At 34.9% G+C, this 13004-nt stretch overlaps 1 protein-coding gene across 2 annotated transcripts in view; it reads right to left on the bottom strand.

Moving 5' to 3' along the window:
* SCLT1 (sodium channel and clathrin linker 1) overlaps positions 1-13004 on the bottom strand; it is a 95697-nt gene that overhangs the window by 58903 nt on the left and 23790 nt on the right. For both annotated transcript variants that reach the window (XM_019749028.3, XM_019749029.3), the window contains exons 8-9: positions 12913-12978; positions 8390-8460 (exon numbers count right to left, since the gene is read on the bottom strand). In XM_019749028.3, coding sequence (XP_019604587.3) covers positions 8390-8460; positions 12913-12978 — 137 coding nt within the window. The remainder of the gene's footprint in view (positions 1-8389; positions 8461-12912; positions 12979-13004) is intronic.

The raw sequence follows: 13004 nt of genomic DNA, 5'->3' as shown, positions 1-13004 counted from the left end.
ATCTGTTTCTTTTGCAGTCTCATATCAAATTCTAGAAATGTTTCTTTCATACAATAAAAAATGGTAAGATTCCGAGAGAAATAAAATGCAGTTTTTACTGACTTAATATATATTCTAATTTTTTTCTTTAAAATAAAAGAAAACTGCATATTTAAGGTACTTTAATGAGTACTTCTGTAATTATCCAGTACTATAATAAAGCCAATCATTTATGCTTAAAAATTTTAGAAAATCCTTAAACATAATTTTAGATAAAGATCATTATCTTTAGATAAAGATTATTTCTGCTTTAGGAAACTGATGGTAAATAGCAAAACTGAAAGGTTTTATTTTAATTTCTTTTCTTCCTTTCAATCTTTACTAGCTGTCTAGTGATTAAAGCACATTTTAAGCATCACAAAAGATTAAAATAAAATTTTATGATTTAAGTTGCATTTAGTTCAGAGAATATTGAAGTGGGAGGCATTTACAATAAGAATTGGCAGGAGAATGGTAAATCTCACAAGCAGAGATACAGAGAAGGCTTCAGGAAGGAACAAAATAAGTATATACATATATATAGTTACAAGAAGCGGAGTACAGCATTAGGAATAGAGACAGTGTAAATGTAATGGCTGTGTGCGATGTCAGAGGGATCGTGGATGGGGGGAGGGGGATGGTCACTGTGTGAGGGATATAAATGATAAATGTCTATTACATTGTTTTGTACACCTGAAACTAATTAAAAAATAAAAAAATAAAAAAATAAGTACAAGCATGAAGGTAAGGCGTGCAGGGCCTACTTAGGATGGGGTGACAACATCAATGGCCTTAACAGCGAGGTAAGTAATCTGTACGGATTTAAAGGCAATGGGAAGCTGCTCGAAGAGTGGGGTCAGAGCTGCACTTTAGGAAGTTAAACTTCACATCTGTGAAAAGAATGGACTAGAAGGTTGGTCCCGCATTCCTTTAACCAACCTATCCTAACACATGAGCAAGCGGCAGTAGAAGCCTAAACCGGAATGACCGCCACAACAGGCAGTACCACTGGAAGAGGCGGCAGATTTTACAAAGATGGAACTGAAAATGTTCCCTCCACTCATTCTTGGAACAAATATTCACTGAATGTTTAGAAAATGCTAGGCACTGTGAATCCAGTCTGGGCATGTTGACTTACAAGGGCTGGTGGGTCATTGTTTTTTTTCCTACAAACTGTATGTCAGGAGCTCTAGACTATTTTATTGAGCACCTATTTTATTTGGAGACTGTACTAAGCACTGGTGCCAGCACTGGTGATGCAGTGGTAAGCAAGGGAAACAAAGCCTGGGCCTCATGAAGTTTACAGTGTAGTAGAGGGAGACAGACAACAAATATGTAAAGATATAAATGGGGTCATTTCAGAAAGTGATAATGCTATGAAGCAAATGATATAGAACAACAAGAGAGAGACGTGTGTCAGCGGGGACAGCCAAGCTAAGAAACAGACATTTGAGCTAAAGCCTAAAGGACAATGAGGTCAACTTCAGAAAATCTAGCATGAAAGAGTGACAGGCAGAGCGAATTAACAATAAATGCAAAGAGTATGAGAAAGGCACTTACAGAAATGATAACTAGCTGCATGTATCACAGAGAAAAATGTGGAAGAGGAAGTCACGGAGGAAAGCAGAGGTCAGATCATGTAAGTGCCTTTGGGCATAGTAAGAATTTTGGAATTAGTTTCAATTGCAACGAAAATCCTTAGTATTTTAAGCACATAAGAGATATGATTTGTTTCATGCTTTGAGAAGACTCCTTGGGTTGATGTGTGCAGAATGAATTACAGTGGGATAAGAGTGAAAGCAGGGAGACCAGACAGGAAGCAACTGCAAAGGACAGTGACAGTGGTGATGACGGGCTTTTCAATAACATGGACATAGAGCCAACATGACTGGGATATGGGGGGAAAGCAAAAGAGAGGAATCAAGCCAAACTCCTAGGTTTCATGATGGTATTAGTTATTAAGATGCGGGATGATTTCCACTTCTTGCTTCAATCACAGTAGGTCCACTTTTATTAGTTTTTTATATTGAGGTTCTATGTATAAGATTATTTTAAAGGGTTCTGCTGCTAAAAATTAAAGTTTGAAGATGACTGCCCTAGCAATTCAAGTATAGAGCCCAAAAAAGTAATCAAGGCCAGAGGTACATATTTGGCAAACGTTATTATTGAGATAAAAGTTTAAGTTGGGTGGGGTGGATGTAATTATCTAAGGAAGGCAGAAAAATGTGTAACATGGCTAGAAATTTAAGAAGGGTCTACTTTTAATAAGTAGGATAAGGAAACAGTAAAAGCAAAGGAAGAAATGGCCACAAAGCCCAGAGAAGAAATCAGGACACAAATATACAAGACCTATTAGAGAAATGTTCAAGAAGGGCAGAGAAATCCTCAATCAAGGAGAATCAACAACCCAGGAGAATGGAGGACTCTGTTTAAAGGCAAAAAAGGTACCAGTAATCTTGAGGAGAAGAAGAGGTAGGACCAAATCCAAATTGAAAGAAATTTCAAAGAGAGACTACAGCAAATACAGACTTTCCCTCCAAGTAATTTTAAAGAATGGAAAGGAAAAAATATAGTAATCTCAGGAATCATCAGGGTAGGTCTATATATTTGAGGTCTTGGACCCCACAAAAGAGAGACTAAGATTGAAAAAAAGAAATGAATATAACTGATGGAACAAGATATAAGAAGAGTTTTGGGGTTGTACAGTTTGCAAGAAATAGGAATATAACTTAACAGAAGGGAGAGAAAAAGAAAGAAATGTTTCATCTGGTCCTAGGAGTTACAGCAGCAACAAGATAGGTAGGGCTGATTTTTCAGAGCTAGGGAGGAAAATATCTACTGTCTATTTATTACATTAATACCAGCTCCCAAATCTACTAAAACCTGCTTTGTAAATATACCAGCCTATGTACTTGGATAGGCTGGATACGAAAGTAGAATGGAGGAAAGCAAAGATACTAAGAGGTAGAGAATACTGCAACACTGCAACTGAAGTTCACTGGGGGGAAAGCAACCTGCCCAAGACAATCGGCCAGAACCAGAATACAAAGCAGAAAATAAAAAATAAGAATATAAAGCTAGAGCTGTCTGACTCCAAAGCCTATGCTTTTTATACTTCACACTACAATGAAGCACATTTCTAGGTGTACAAACGTGGAGTATTTGCAAAAGAAAATTATAATTATCGATAAAATACATATTTTGAAATAAACCAGTAATCAACTATTAGAGGCAAAAATTCGAAACAATGAAATTATGGATTTACTCCTACTCTTGACCTATATGTGCTGGAAGTAAAGTCTAATGTTCTTCTTTCTTCCCCTTAAAGATTAAGCGGGAAAGATAGAAACATTTGAATAATTGGGTAAATACAAGTAAAACAGTGTGAAGAGACAGGAAAATGACAGCAAAGCTCTTTTTCTTAAAACATGTTTTCTATGCTCAGAAAACTGGCTGCCAACACATAAGGAACTGTGGCAATTCTTAGGACTAAGCACATCTGCTCAGGGCCACTTCTCACATGGGATTGTTTCCAAGAGACACTATGAATCCAATATAGTGATCCATGAATTCCAGATTTCCATAGCATTCTTAGAAGACACAATGTTATTCAAATTGGAACATAAAACATCTGAGGAAACTCTGGTATCTCAGCTACAATAAAACTATTACCTGGCAACAACACATACATTTTTTTTTTTAAAAAGACATTACATAAATATCATCAGCCCATACAATATTTTTAAAGAAAACGTATGCATTTGTAAAAAAAGTTAAAAATGAATACAATAAATATACATAGACTGTGATTTATGTAATTTAGCTATTGTTGCATTAAATAGAGTGATATCAAGAATTGCATTCACAATAGTGCTATCACATCACTATTATGTTCTTCAATAAAACCACTTATTTAAAAATCATTTCATTATCACATTTTAAAGATTTCCTGGATTTTATTTCATATTTAAACAGAGCACTAAACATAAAAAAACACACCACTTACATGTATCTATCATGCATTCAAACTTTGAGACGATTGGTACTAAAAACAGATCTCAAAGTCGGTATAGCTTAAAGCCTGGATCCATAACAGGAAACACTGAAAATCATTTAATTCATTCTGCAAAGCTACAAGTAATTATATTAAAAATGGTTTTCTCCAGGTGTGTTATTTTGGAACTCAAAATACTCAGGAGTCACACATCACTGCATAGCAAAATATAAAATATAATTTTCCTAAATAATGAGACAAAGAAAACTACAGTGCACCCACAAGATCAACGGTAGGGCCAACCTGGTGGCTCAGGCATTTGGAGCTCCATGCTCCTAACGCCGAAGGCTGCTGGTTCAATTCCCACATGGGCCAGTGGGCTCTCAACCACAAGGTTGCTGGTTTGATTCCTCGACTCCCGCAAGGGATGGTGGGCAGCGCCACCTGCAACTAAGATAGAACACGGCACCTAGAGCTGAGCTGCCGCTGAGCTCCCGGATGGTTCAGTCGGTTGGAGTGCGTCCTCTCAATCAGGAGAGCTAGAAAAATGTAATGGGGTCTCACCTTTGTAGAGATTGCTGAAGCCACAAAAGTATGCTTGAGATGAAATGGGTCAAATTAAAACAATCTGAGTCTATCTTATCATACATAAAGTTACTGAAGATCATTTCTATCCTCAGAGCACACTCGTGTATAAGTTCTCAATAAACATAAATTAAATTGATTAAGTTAGATTCTTTATATGAAGATAATATCTATATCTGCTAATGAGATCATTCTTTGTGATTAATTTCTTTTTTTAAATAAACGTTCTGATGATGCCACTCTGATGAGAGGATGCTATCGACGCCTATGCAAATGCTTTATCAGTCTCTACAGAACATCCTTTGACCAAGATAATATTGGTTATTCCTGAAAGCTATATACAAATGACAATCCTTCCCTTCAAAGACTTTCCAAGGAAGATGTAAAATCTGAGCAGACATGACTTGAAAAATAATTGTTCCCATAACTCAGCTGGACATACATTAGAAACAAATATGTATGACAAAAAAGCACCTAAAGAGAAATAGCATAAAATTTGTTTAAATGAATAAATGCCGAGGAGATCCACAAAAAGAGTAAAAATCTGGTGGAATGAATAAGTCATCTTGGAGAAGGCAAGTTTTAAGCAGGTTTAGAAAGTTATAAAATTTCTGATAAACAGAATAATGATCAAAGTAAAAAGGAAGGAACCAAAAGTTCTTCCATAAGTAACAGCAAAATTAATAAAAATATACCAGTTTGTACAGAACTAGAGGGTTGGGAAAACCAGGTGAATGAAGGTTCTTATAGAAAATAGGCTAAAGAGTTTAATCTGCTATGACAAGGGTCTCACCAGAAAGTCTCGAAAAGGAAAATGATAAAAAGCTTTAATTATAAATTCACATGATTCTAATTTTTTGTACCATAACATCAGACAACAAATAAAACTAATATGTTTTCAACACAAGTACAAACTTAACGCTAGTGTTTAAAGAGTTTCTGATTTAGTTATTCTTGGCATGGTTACATAGAGCATCTCAAAACCTAACTTCTGGTAATGTCAATATGCCCATCATTCAGAATCTGTCAAACTTGAAAGCAACACTCTCATCACTAAAAGAAGCATCTGTTTATCCTTATGTTCCTCCAAGACTGTGACAGGAAAAGCAAGCTTAGTTTTATGTATACAGTCTGAATTGCTTAATGTTAAGCTAAGGATATATTGCCAGTAAATATTATGGACAATTACATTTAAGACCTTTTAGGTTTTAGAAAACCACAACTAGTTTTATCAATCTGTAATCTCAGTTGATAATCTTTAGGCCTGCATGTCTAAAAGCGAAAGGAAACTTCCATGCAAATGTTAAAAAAACAATGTATATGCATCCTTTAACAAGGAGCTCTCATTCTCGACTTCCTCACTGCTGTGAATACTGTCAGAGAGCCAGGTATAGAAACTCACTAGATTACCAATTATAAGATCTGACTCTAATTTGGCCCTTCCATGAATTTCTGTGCAATTTCCGAGCCTTTGGTTCAGTCTGGTTTCTTCTACAAAATTAGGAAGTTAACCTAAGATGATCATTAAGATAATTGGTAAATTTTGGTAAATTTTTTTTACCAATAAAATTACATGATTCTTCCCGTCCTTTATTCCAAGATCAAGTTCTGCCCATTTTTCCTATACAAAATCTTTTATATGTATTTTTAATTTCTATTTCAACTGTTATTATATGATCGCAGGTCTTTATGAAGCAATTTCCTTACTCATCTTCCTTCCAGGATCTCCACACCCTGATTTATCCTACATACACCATACTTCTTAGATTCTTTTTTTTCTTCTAGTCTTTTCTAAACCTTGAAAGCAGACTTAAGTTAACCACACTATTCTTTCCATACCCATTGTCATTAGTTGTGAAAGACTGCTCTCATTTATTTTTGTTTTCCTGTTCATTCTCAATCCCTCTCTCATTCCCATTCATTTTGTAGGTTCACATTAAAATGTGATAATATCTTTGGATTATATATATATGGTCTGACACTTAAGTTCACGAACTTGTTCCAACGATGTTGCTAACCTTTTTTGATATCAGAGGGATTATTCATTATGAATTTGTACTAACTGGACAAACAGTTAACCAAGTTTACTATTTGGAAGTACTGAAAAGGTTGCATGAAAAAGTGAGATGACCTGAACTTTTCGCCAATAATTCATGGCTCTTGCATCACGACAATGCACAGCTCACACGGCACTGTCTGTGAGGAAGTTTTTAGCCAGTAAACAAATAACTGTATTGGAACACCCTCCCTATTCACCTGATCTGGCCCCCGACTTATTTCTTTACCTGAAATATTGAAAGGAAGACATTTTGATGACATTCAGGACATCAAGGGTAATATGACAACAGTTCTGATGGCCATTCCAGAAAGAGAGTTCCAAAATTGCTTTGAAGGGTGGACTAGGTGCTGGTGTCGGTGCATAGCTTCCCAAGGGGAATACTTTGAAGGTGACCGTAGTGATATTCAGCAATGAGGTATGTAGCACTTTTTATAGGATGAGTTCATGAACTTAATGGTCAGACCCCGTGTGTGTGTGTGTGTGTGTGTGTGTGTGTGTGTGTGTGTGTAAAAATATATTTGCATGTATGTGTTTTTATGCTATAGATCCATATCTCTCTTTACTTTTTAAATACAAACCTTGCTTTCTGTAGATATAGCTATGTTGCTGTAACTACATCTTTAGATGTAAACATATGTTTCTAAACGATGCCTAGTATTCACAGGATGCAATTAACACACTTTACCTGTCCATTTCCTTGGTGACAAACACCTAGGCTGCCTCTCCAATCCTCTTTCTACAAATAGTTTTACTCCAGACATAATCACTACCTTGAGGGTAGGGCATATCGTTCCTGGAAATGTTTTTATTTTATTCTTTTATAATACATACACACACAACATGTAGATATTTAATTCTTTTACTATATACGAGTATGTTGATATGGATATAGATCTCTAAATATATATGGATCTACAACAAAAATATATATCCATAATCAATAACACAATTACTTAAAACACTTAGAATGTATATAAATTGCATCATACTTTAATCTTCTTTTGTACCTTGTTATTACAGCCCACATTATATTTTTGACATTGATAACTGGGTGTGAAGAAGTATCACATTATTTCAAAATGCATTTTCCTGATTGCTATGAGTTTTGAAATGTCTGTTCACATCCTTTGCTTAATGTTCTATGCAGTTTGACTTATTATGATTGACGTTCAGTTACTGTATCCTCAACACTAATGTATTGTCAGTTATATGCATTGCAAATGTCTTCTCACAGACTGTGGGTTGCCTTTTCATTTGACTTATACTGATTTTTGAAATAGAAATTTTATATTTTAACATAGTTAAATATATCAATCTTTTCCTTTTTGGTTTGCATTTAAATTTTGATTAAGAAATGACTCCCTAGCAAAATGTTAAAAAGAAATTTTTCCTGAATTTTAAAACAAAATCTGTAAAGTTTTGCACATTTAGGTATTTAATCCATGAAACCACATAAATACCTAAATGTGAAAAGCAAAATTTTACACATTTTTTGTACGGGATTGAGTTTCTTCCATAAGCACTGGTTTTACCATCATAAAACATCCCTTCACATACATATTATAGTTGCTTCCTGACAAATAGTTTTGATTTCAGGCTCGTCCCATCCCAACAGATCACACATACAAAAAGCTATTGACAGAAGCTTAAAACGGAGGGGGAAAAACCATGACATCATCAGTTCCCCTAAAGAAAAAAAATAATAAAATAACAAAATTAAGTTTTGAAAATACCTAAGTTGTTTTTGGAGTTGCTCGATTTCCACATTTTGCTCAGTTACTGTTTTCAGAAAGTGTTGGTTAGTCTGCCACAAGAAAAAAATAACATTCAGTGTTAGAATATTTAAAACTGCATCGTTAAAGATTTTCTATAGGGCATATAAGAAAAAAACAAAACGGAGAAAAGATAATGATTACATTTTTTGAGGGTACAAAGTAACCCTGGCCATCTGTCCTCTCCGTTACTATTTCCATGGACACCCGCGTCACTCCGAACTACAAGCATCTGCATTTCTGTGTCTTATGGCTTCTCTGGCTCCTCTGCTCACCTGTCTGTGCAAAGGCTACAGGTGTGGTAGAATTCATGTGCCCAGTCTGCTCTGGAAGAGCCTGATAACAATGACCGAAGGTAACCTGTGTGTCAATACCCCAAACCCGCGAATCCTGTGGTGGAATAAGTCTGAGCCCTGTGTCCTAACTAGCTCCACAGTTCAATAGTGGGTTTAATTTTCAGTTACCCACAGAGGTAATTTGCTTGATTATTACAAACTCTTTGCTGGCTGCCTTCTCTTCCCTTCTCCACTCCCCTACTGTTGCTCCCTGGTATTATGTCCTAAATAAACAACATGTTTTGGACCCTTTCCTCAGGGTCTGCTTGTGAAGTAAACTAAAGTCAGATATGAAGCAGTCTTCCAAGTGTACAACATTTTTTCCTAAGGGAACTGATTTTCTTCCATAAGTGCTGGCTTTATCATGATGGTAAAAAATATCTTTGTCTATATGCTTTATATGCAAAGTCATATAGATTATAATTATCTCCTTACTTATAGTCTTGACTTTACTTTCTTCCCATCTCAACAGATCGTATGTCTCTTCAACCAAAGTCCTGGAGGCAATTTTCACAGTGCTTCTCTCATACTCTACCCAATTTCATTGATTTCATATTTTTAATACACTGTTGTATTTCTCTCTGCCTCCGAGGGATGTCCTCATGCTACCAGCATTCATCCCTCCACACCCTAAGGCAGAATTAACCATTTCCTTTTTGCATTTTGATAAAACTTTATATGTACTTTTACAATACACACTGTATTATACTTAAATACTATATTTAAAGTTTTTGTATTCCTGGCTACAATACGAGCGTCTTTTTGAGGACCAGCTTCTTCCAGAACTCCCAGTGTCTGGCACATAATTTAGTACATTTAAATACTTATACATTTGAGGAATAAATGAATGAATGTTTTTATGAGATTAAAGAAAGCCTCCAGACTGCATCATTATCTTTATCTTGGGAAGTAGACTACTGCAGGCTAGAACTGAGTATTCAATTCACAGACCACCATTTAAGACACCGACTATTGCATGCGGAGAAAGAAGGATATAATAGTATGTAGGCAAATTATACCACACCAGAAAAGTTAAAAGAGAAAAAACAACAACAATAAAAACTGGGTGTAATATTGGGCATGAATTGGGAAAGACATAATGGTTATATGCGAATAACTGAAGGGCTGATTGAAGTTTAGCTTCTTCATATTTTGCCAAAAGATAAAACTATAAATCAGTGGGAGGAAATCTGATGAGAGATTTTTAGTTTTCCAATAGTCAGAATTCAAAGGGAAAGGCTGCTAGGGGAAGTGATAATATCTCTTATAGGGGATATTCAAAGCAGAGGCTAGAGGATCGTCTAACTGAAAAGCATTTAATAGAAGGATGTTTCTATCATTTGGAGATATAGATGATCTTTAATATCATTTCAAATTCTCCTGTGAAGCTATCTCAGTGACTTCAGCCCAACTGATTCATGTCTCTGAATTCCTCTATAATGTCTGTAAGGCACCCTTAATGTTTTATTATACATACTGTCTTGGCACTAGCATAATTAATGCGTGTGTTTTTTACTATTTGGGAGCACCTTAAAGACAAATGATGGAGAATAATTAGTGGAACTATAAATTGGAATCGTGAATTTTAAGAAGGTAATGTTGGAAACTAACACACTTCACTTGACAGCAATGCTGGTGGGAGTTCAGCAACAGCATCTGAATCTGGCCTTGTGCTCAGTATGTGTGATCAGACACAAACTTGGAAGACTCATAGAATCCAGAGACTCATAAAGGTCCAACTAAGCATCCCCTCCAATCATCATCTATTTTAGCACCTTATCCACTGATTATTTCACAGTCATTTCTGTTTTATCGGGTAGACTGATAGGACTTTCAGGATAGATACACTTTCTCTTGCACAACGAGAAAACCGGTAACAGTGCAAGGAATTTAGTACACAATTAACAAATAATTTTGAGTAATTTTATAGAGGTGAGCAAATCTCAGAAAATAATATGATTTCAGTAAAGAGAATCTCTCAGAAATGTGAACTCTTATTGTATGTATAGTCATAAAAACAAATAAATAAAAATAAACTTGTACTTTTATGTACCAGGTAGGTCAGGGAATTTTACTGGCTACCATGTTTCCACGAAAATAAGACCTAGCAGGACCATCAGCTCTAATGCGTCTTTTGGAGGAAAAATTAATATAAGACCCAATATTAAATTATATATTATTATATTATATAAGACCGGTCCTATATTATAGTGAAATAAGACTGGGTCTTATATTAATTTTTGCTCCAAAAGACGCATTAGAACTGATGGTCTGGCTAGGTCTTATTTTTGGGGAAACAGGTACCTATCACTAACGTCATTGCTCATGAAAGATATTTTATTTACTTCTTTTATACTCACCAATTTATTGTACATCTAGAGGAACTTATTCATTTAATGAGTTTATTCATATAATTAGAAAAAATTTAAATAGAAACTGCTTGAGTTTTATATTATTTTATTTTTCAATTACAGTTGACATTCAACATTGTATTAGTTTCAGGTGTACAGCATAGTGGTTAAACATTTATGTAATTTATGAAGTGATCCCCCTGATAAGTCAAGTCCCTATCTGGCACTATATATAGTTATTACCATATTACTGACTATATTCCCTGTGCAAAACAGCAGTTACTATTTTGTAACTGCTTGATTTTTAAAGGGCACTTTTCTTCAAGTTGCTTTTGACTGAAACTTGCCCTGCGACTGTGCTCTGAATGCTCCTGGAGACCATTACAATCACTTAGCTACCTCCCTTTATGCTTAGCAGTCTTGTTTGGTACTCAAAATGTACATTTTTAAGGAAAAACTTTCACACTGTAGAATTTCTCATAACCATTTTCCTTCATTTTAACCACAAGTATAGTCTTTTTATTTGTACTTAATAACACAAATTCCTTTTGTTCATCATGTCATTTCTTTATCACTTTTATTGTATCCATAGTCTATTATTATTAGTTTTGGCTGAAACTATGAATTCTGTACCTTATAAAAATTTAATGTATTTCCTGTGAATACTCAAATATTCTTTTCCCACGACTTTCACCACAATGATTTTGGGTTGTTTATAATAAAATAGGGGTTCTGCAGTATAATTACCAAAGGATTATATAATCCCCACAATTCTAGGGACATACTGAAAGAAAGAAGGAATGATGATGATATTAAACTATTAATTTCATGTTGAAATAAGATTTCTTAATTAGGAAAATCAGTCATTATGTTCTGGAGCACTTCAATACTATTTTAAAACTCTAAGAAGTATATGATAAAAAAATTGCAAGTGCTTGGATACTTCAAATGTTAACATGAGTAAAATAGGGAGAAATGGATTTAATAATGTTTTACATGGTTAAAGGAGACATTTTTAAAAATAGAATAAAAATTGGACAGCTTACTTTTGGTGCACAAATCCGCACTTAAACAAGACATTTTCATTAGGTTCTAACAAGAATTAGCAGAGGAACTAAGTAAAATGAAGAAAAGAAAGAGAGTAATTACCTGGGATGTCATAACTCTATTATTCAACAATGAGGTAAAATAAAATCCCAAGAAGAAAAATGAAAGGAGAGGAGAAAGAAAAGAAGCTGAAAGAAATAAAAGAAAAGTGAGAGAAAAAAGGTATGGAGCAGAATTGAAAGGGCTAATCATATTTGTTTTAGGAAAAAATCACAGGGAAATTTAGGTGCATCAGTTAGTCCTGGTGTTCAGTCAACTAACAAATGGTTCTTAGTGTCCTATTATTTTCAAGGAACTGGGCTGTTCACTGCTTGAGAGTTTCACTCCTCTTATGACATACCTACATAGCAGTGTGCCAGATGAAACACTAAGAAGAAAGCATGAGTCCTACACTTGAGAAGGTCACAGTCTAGGTTACTCTCAAAAGTCTATCGAGGACCCTAACAGTATTTTCAGACTAGGATATATTTCAGATGGATGTTAGCTTTAGATCTCCAGAAAGTACTGTGAACCATGCTGTGTGATTACACGTGAAAGAAAAAGACAGATAAAGGGAAAAGAGTACTGCTTACCTATTTTAATTTCATGCAGCAATTTTTGTTGTCTTTGATTTACATTAGCATAAATAATTTTTATGGTGACAATTTCTAGTTTATATAAACAAGTACACTAAATGGATATTTTCACTTACCATTTCTATGTTCTCATTAGCAACATGAAGTTGCTTAGTCAGTTGTTGAAAACTGGTCAGCTGATCCTATAGTAGAAAGGTTGGAGGGTACA

The sequence above is a fragment of the Rhinolophus sinicus genome, chromosome 15 (genome assembly GCF_057876585.1).
Source record: "Rhinolophus sinicus isolate RSI-liver-muscle chromosome 15, RSI-T2T, whole genome shotgun sequence".
Classification (NCBI taxonomy): domain Eukaryota; kingdom Metazoa; phylum Chordata; class Mammalia; order Chiroptera; family Rhinolophidae; genus Rhinolophus; species Rhinolophus sinicus.
The sequence above is the reverse complement of the archived record's forward strand: the minus strand, read 5'-3'. Positions and strand labels throughout refer to the sequence as shown.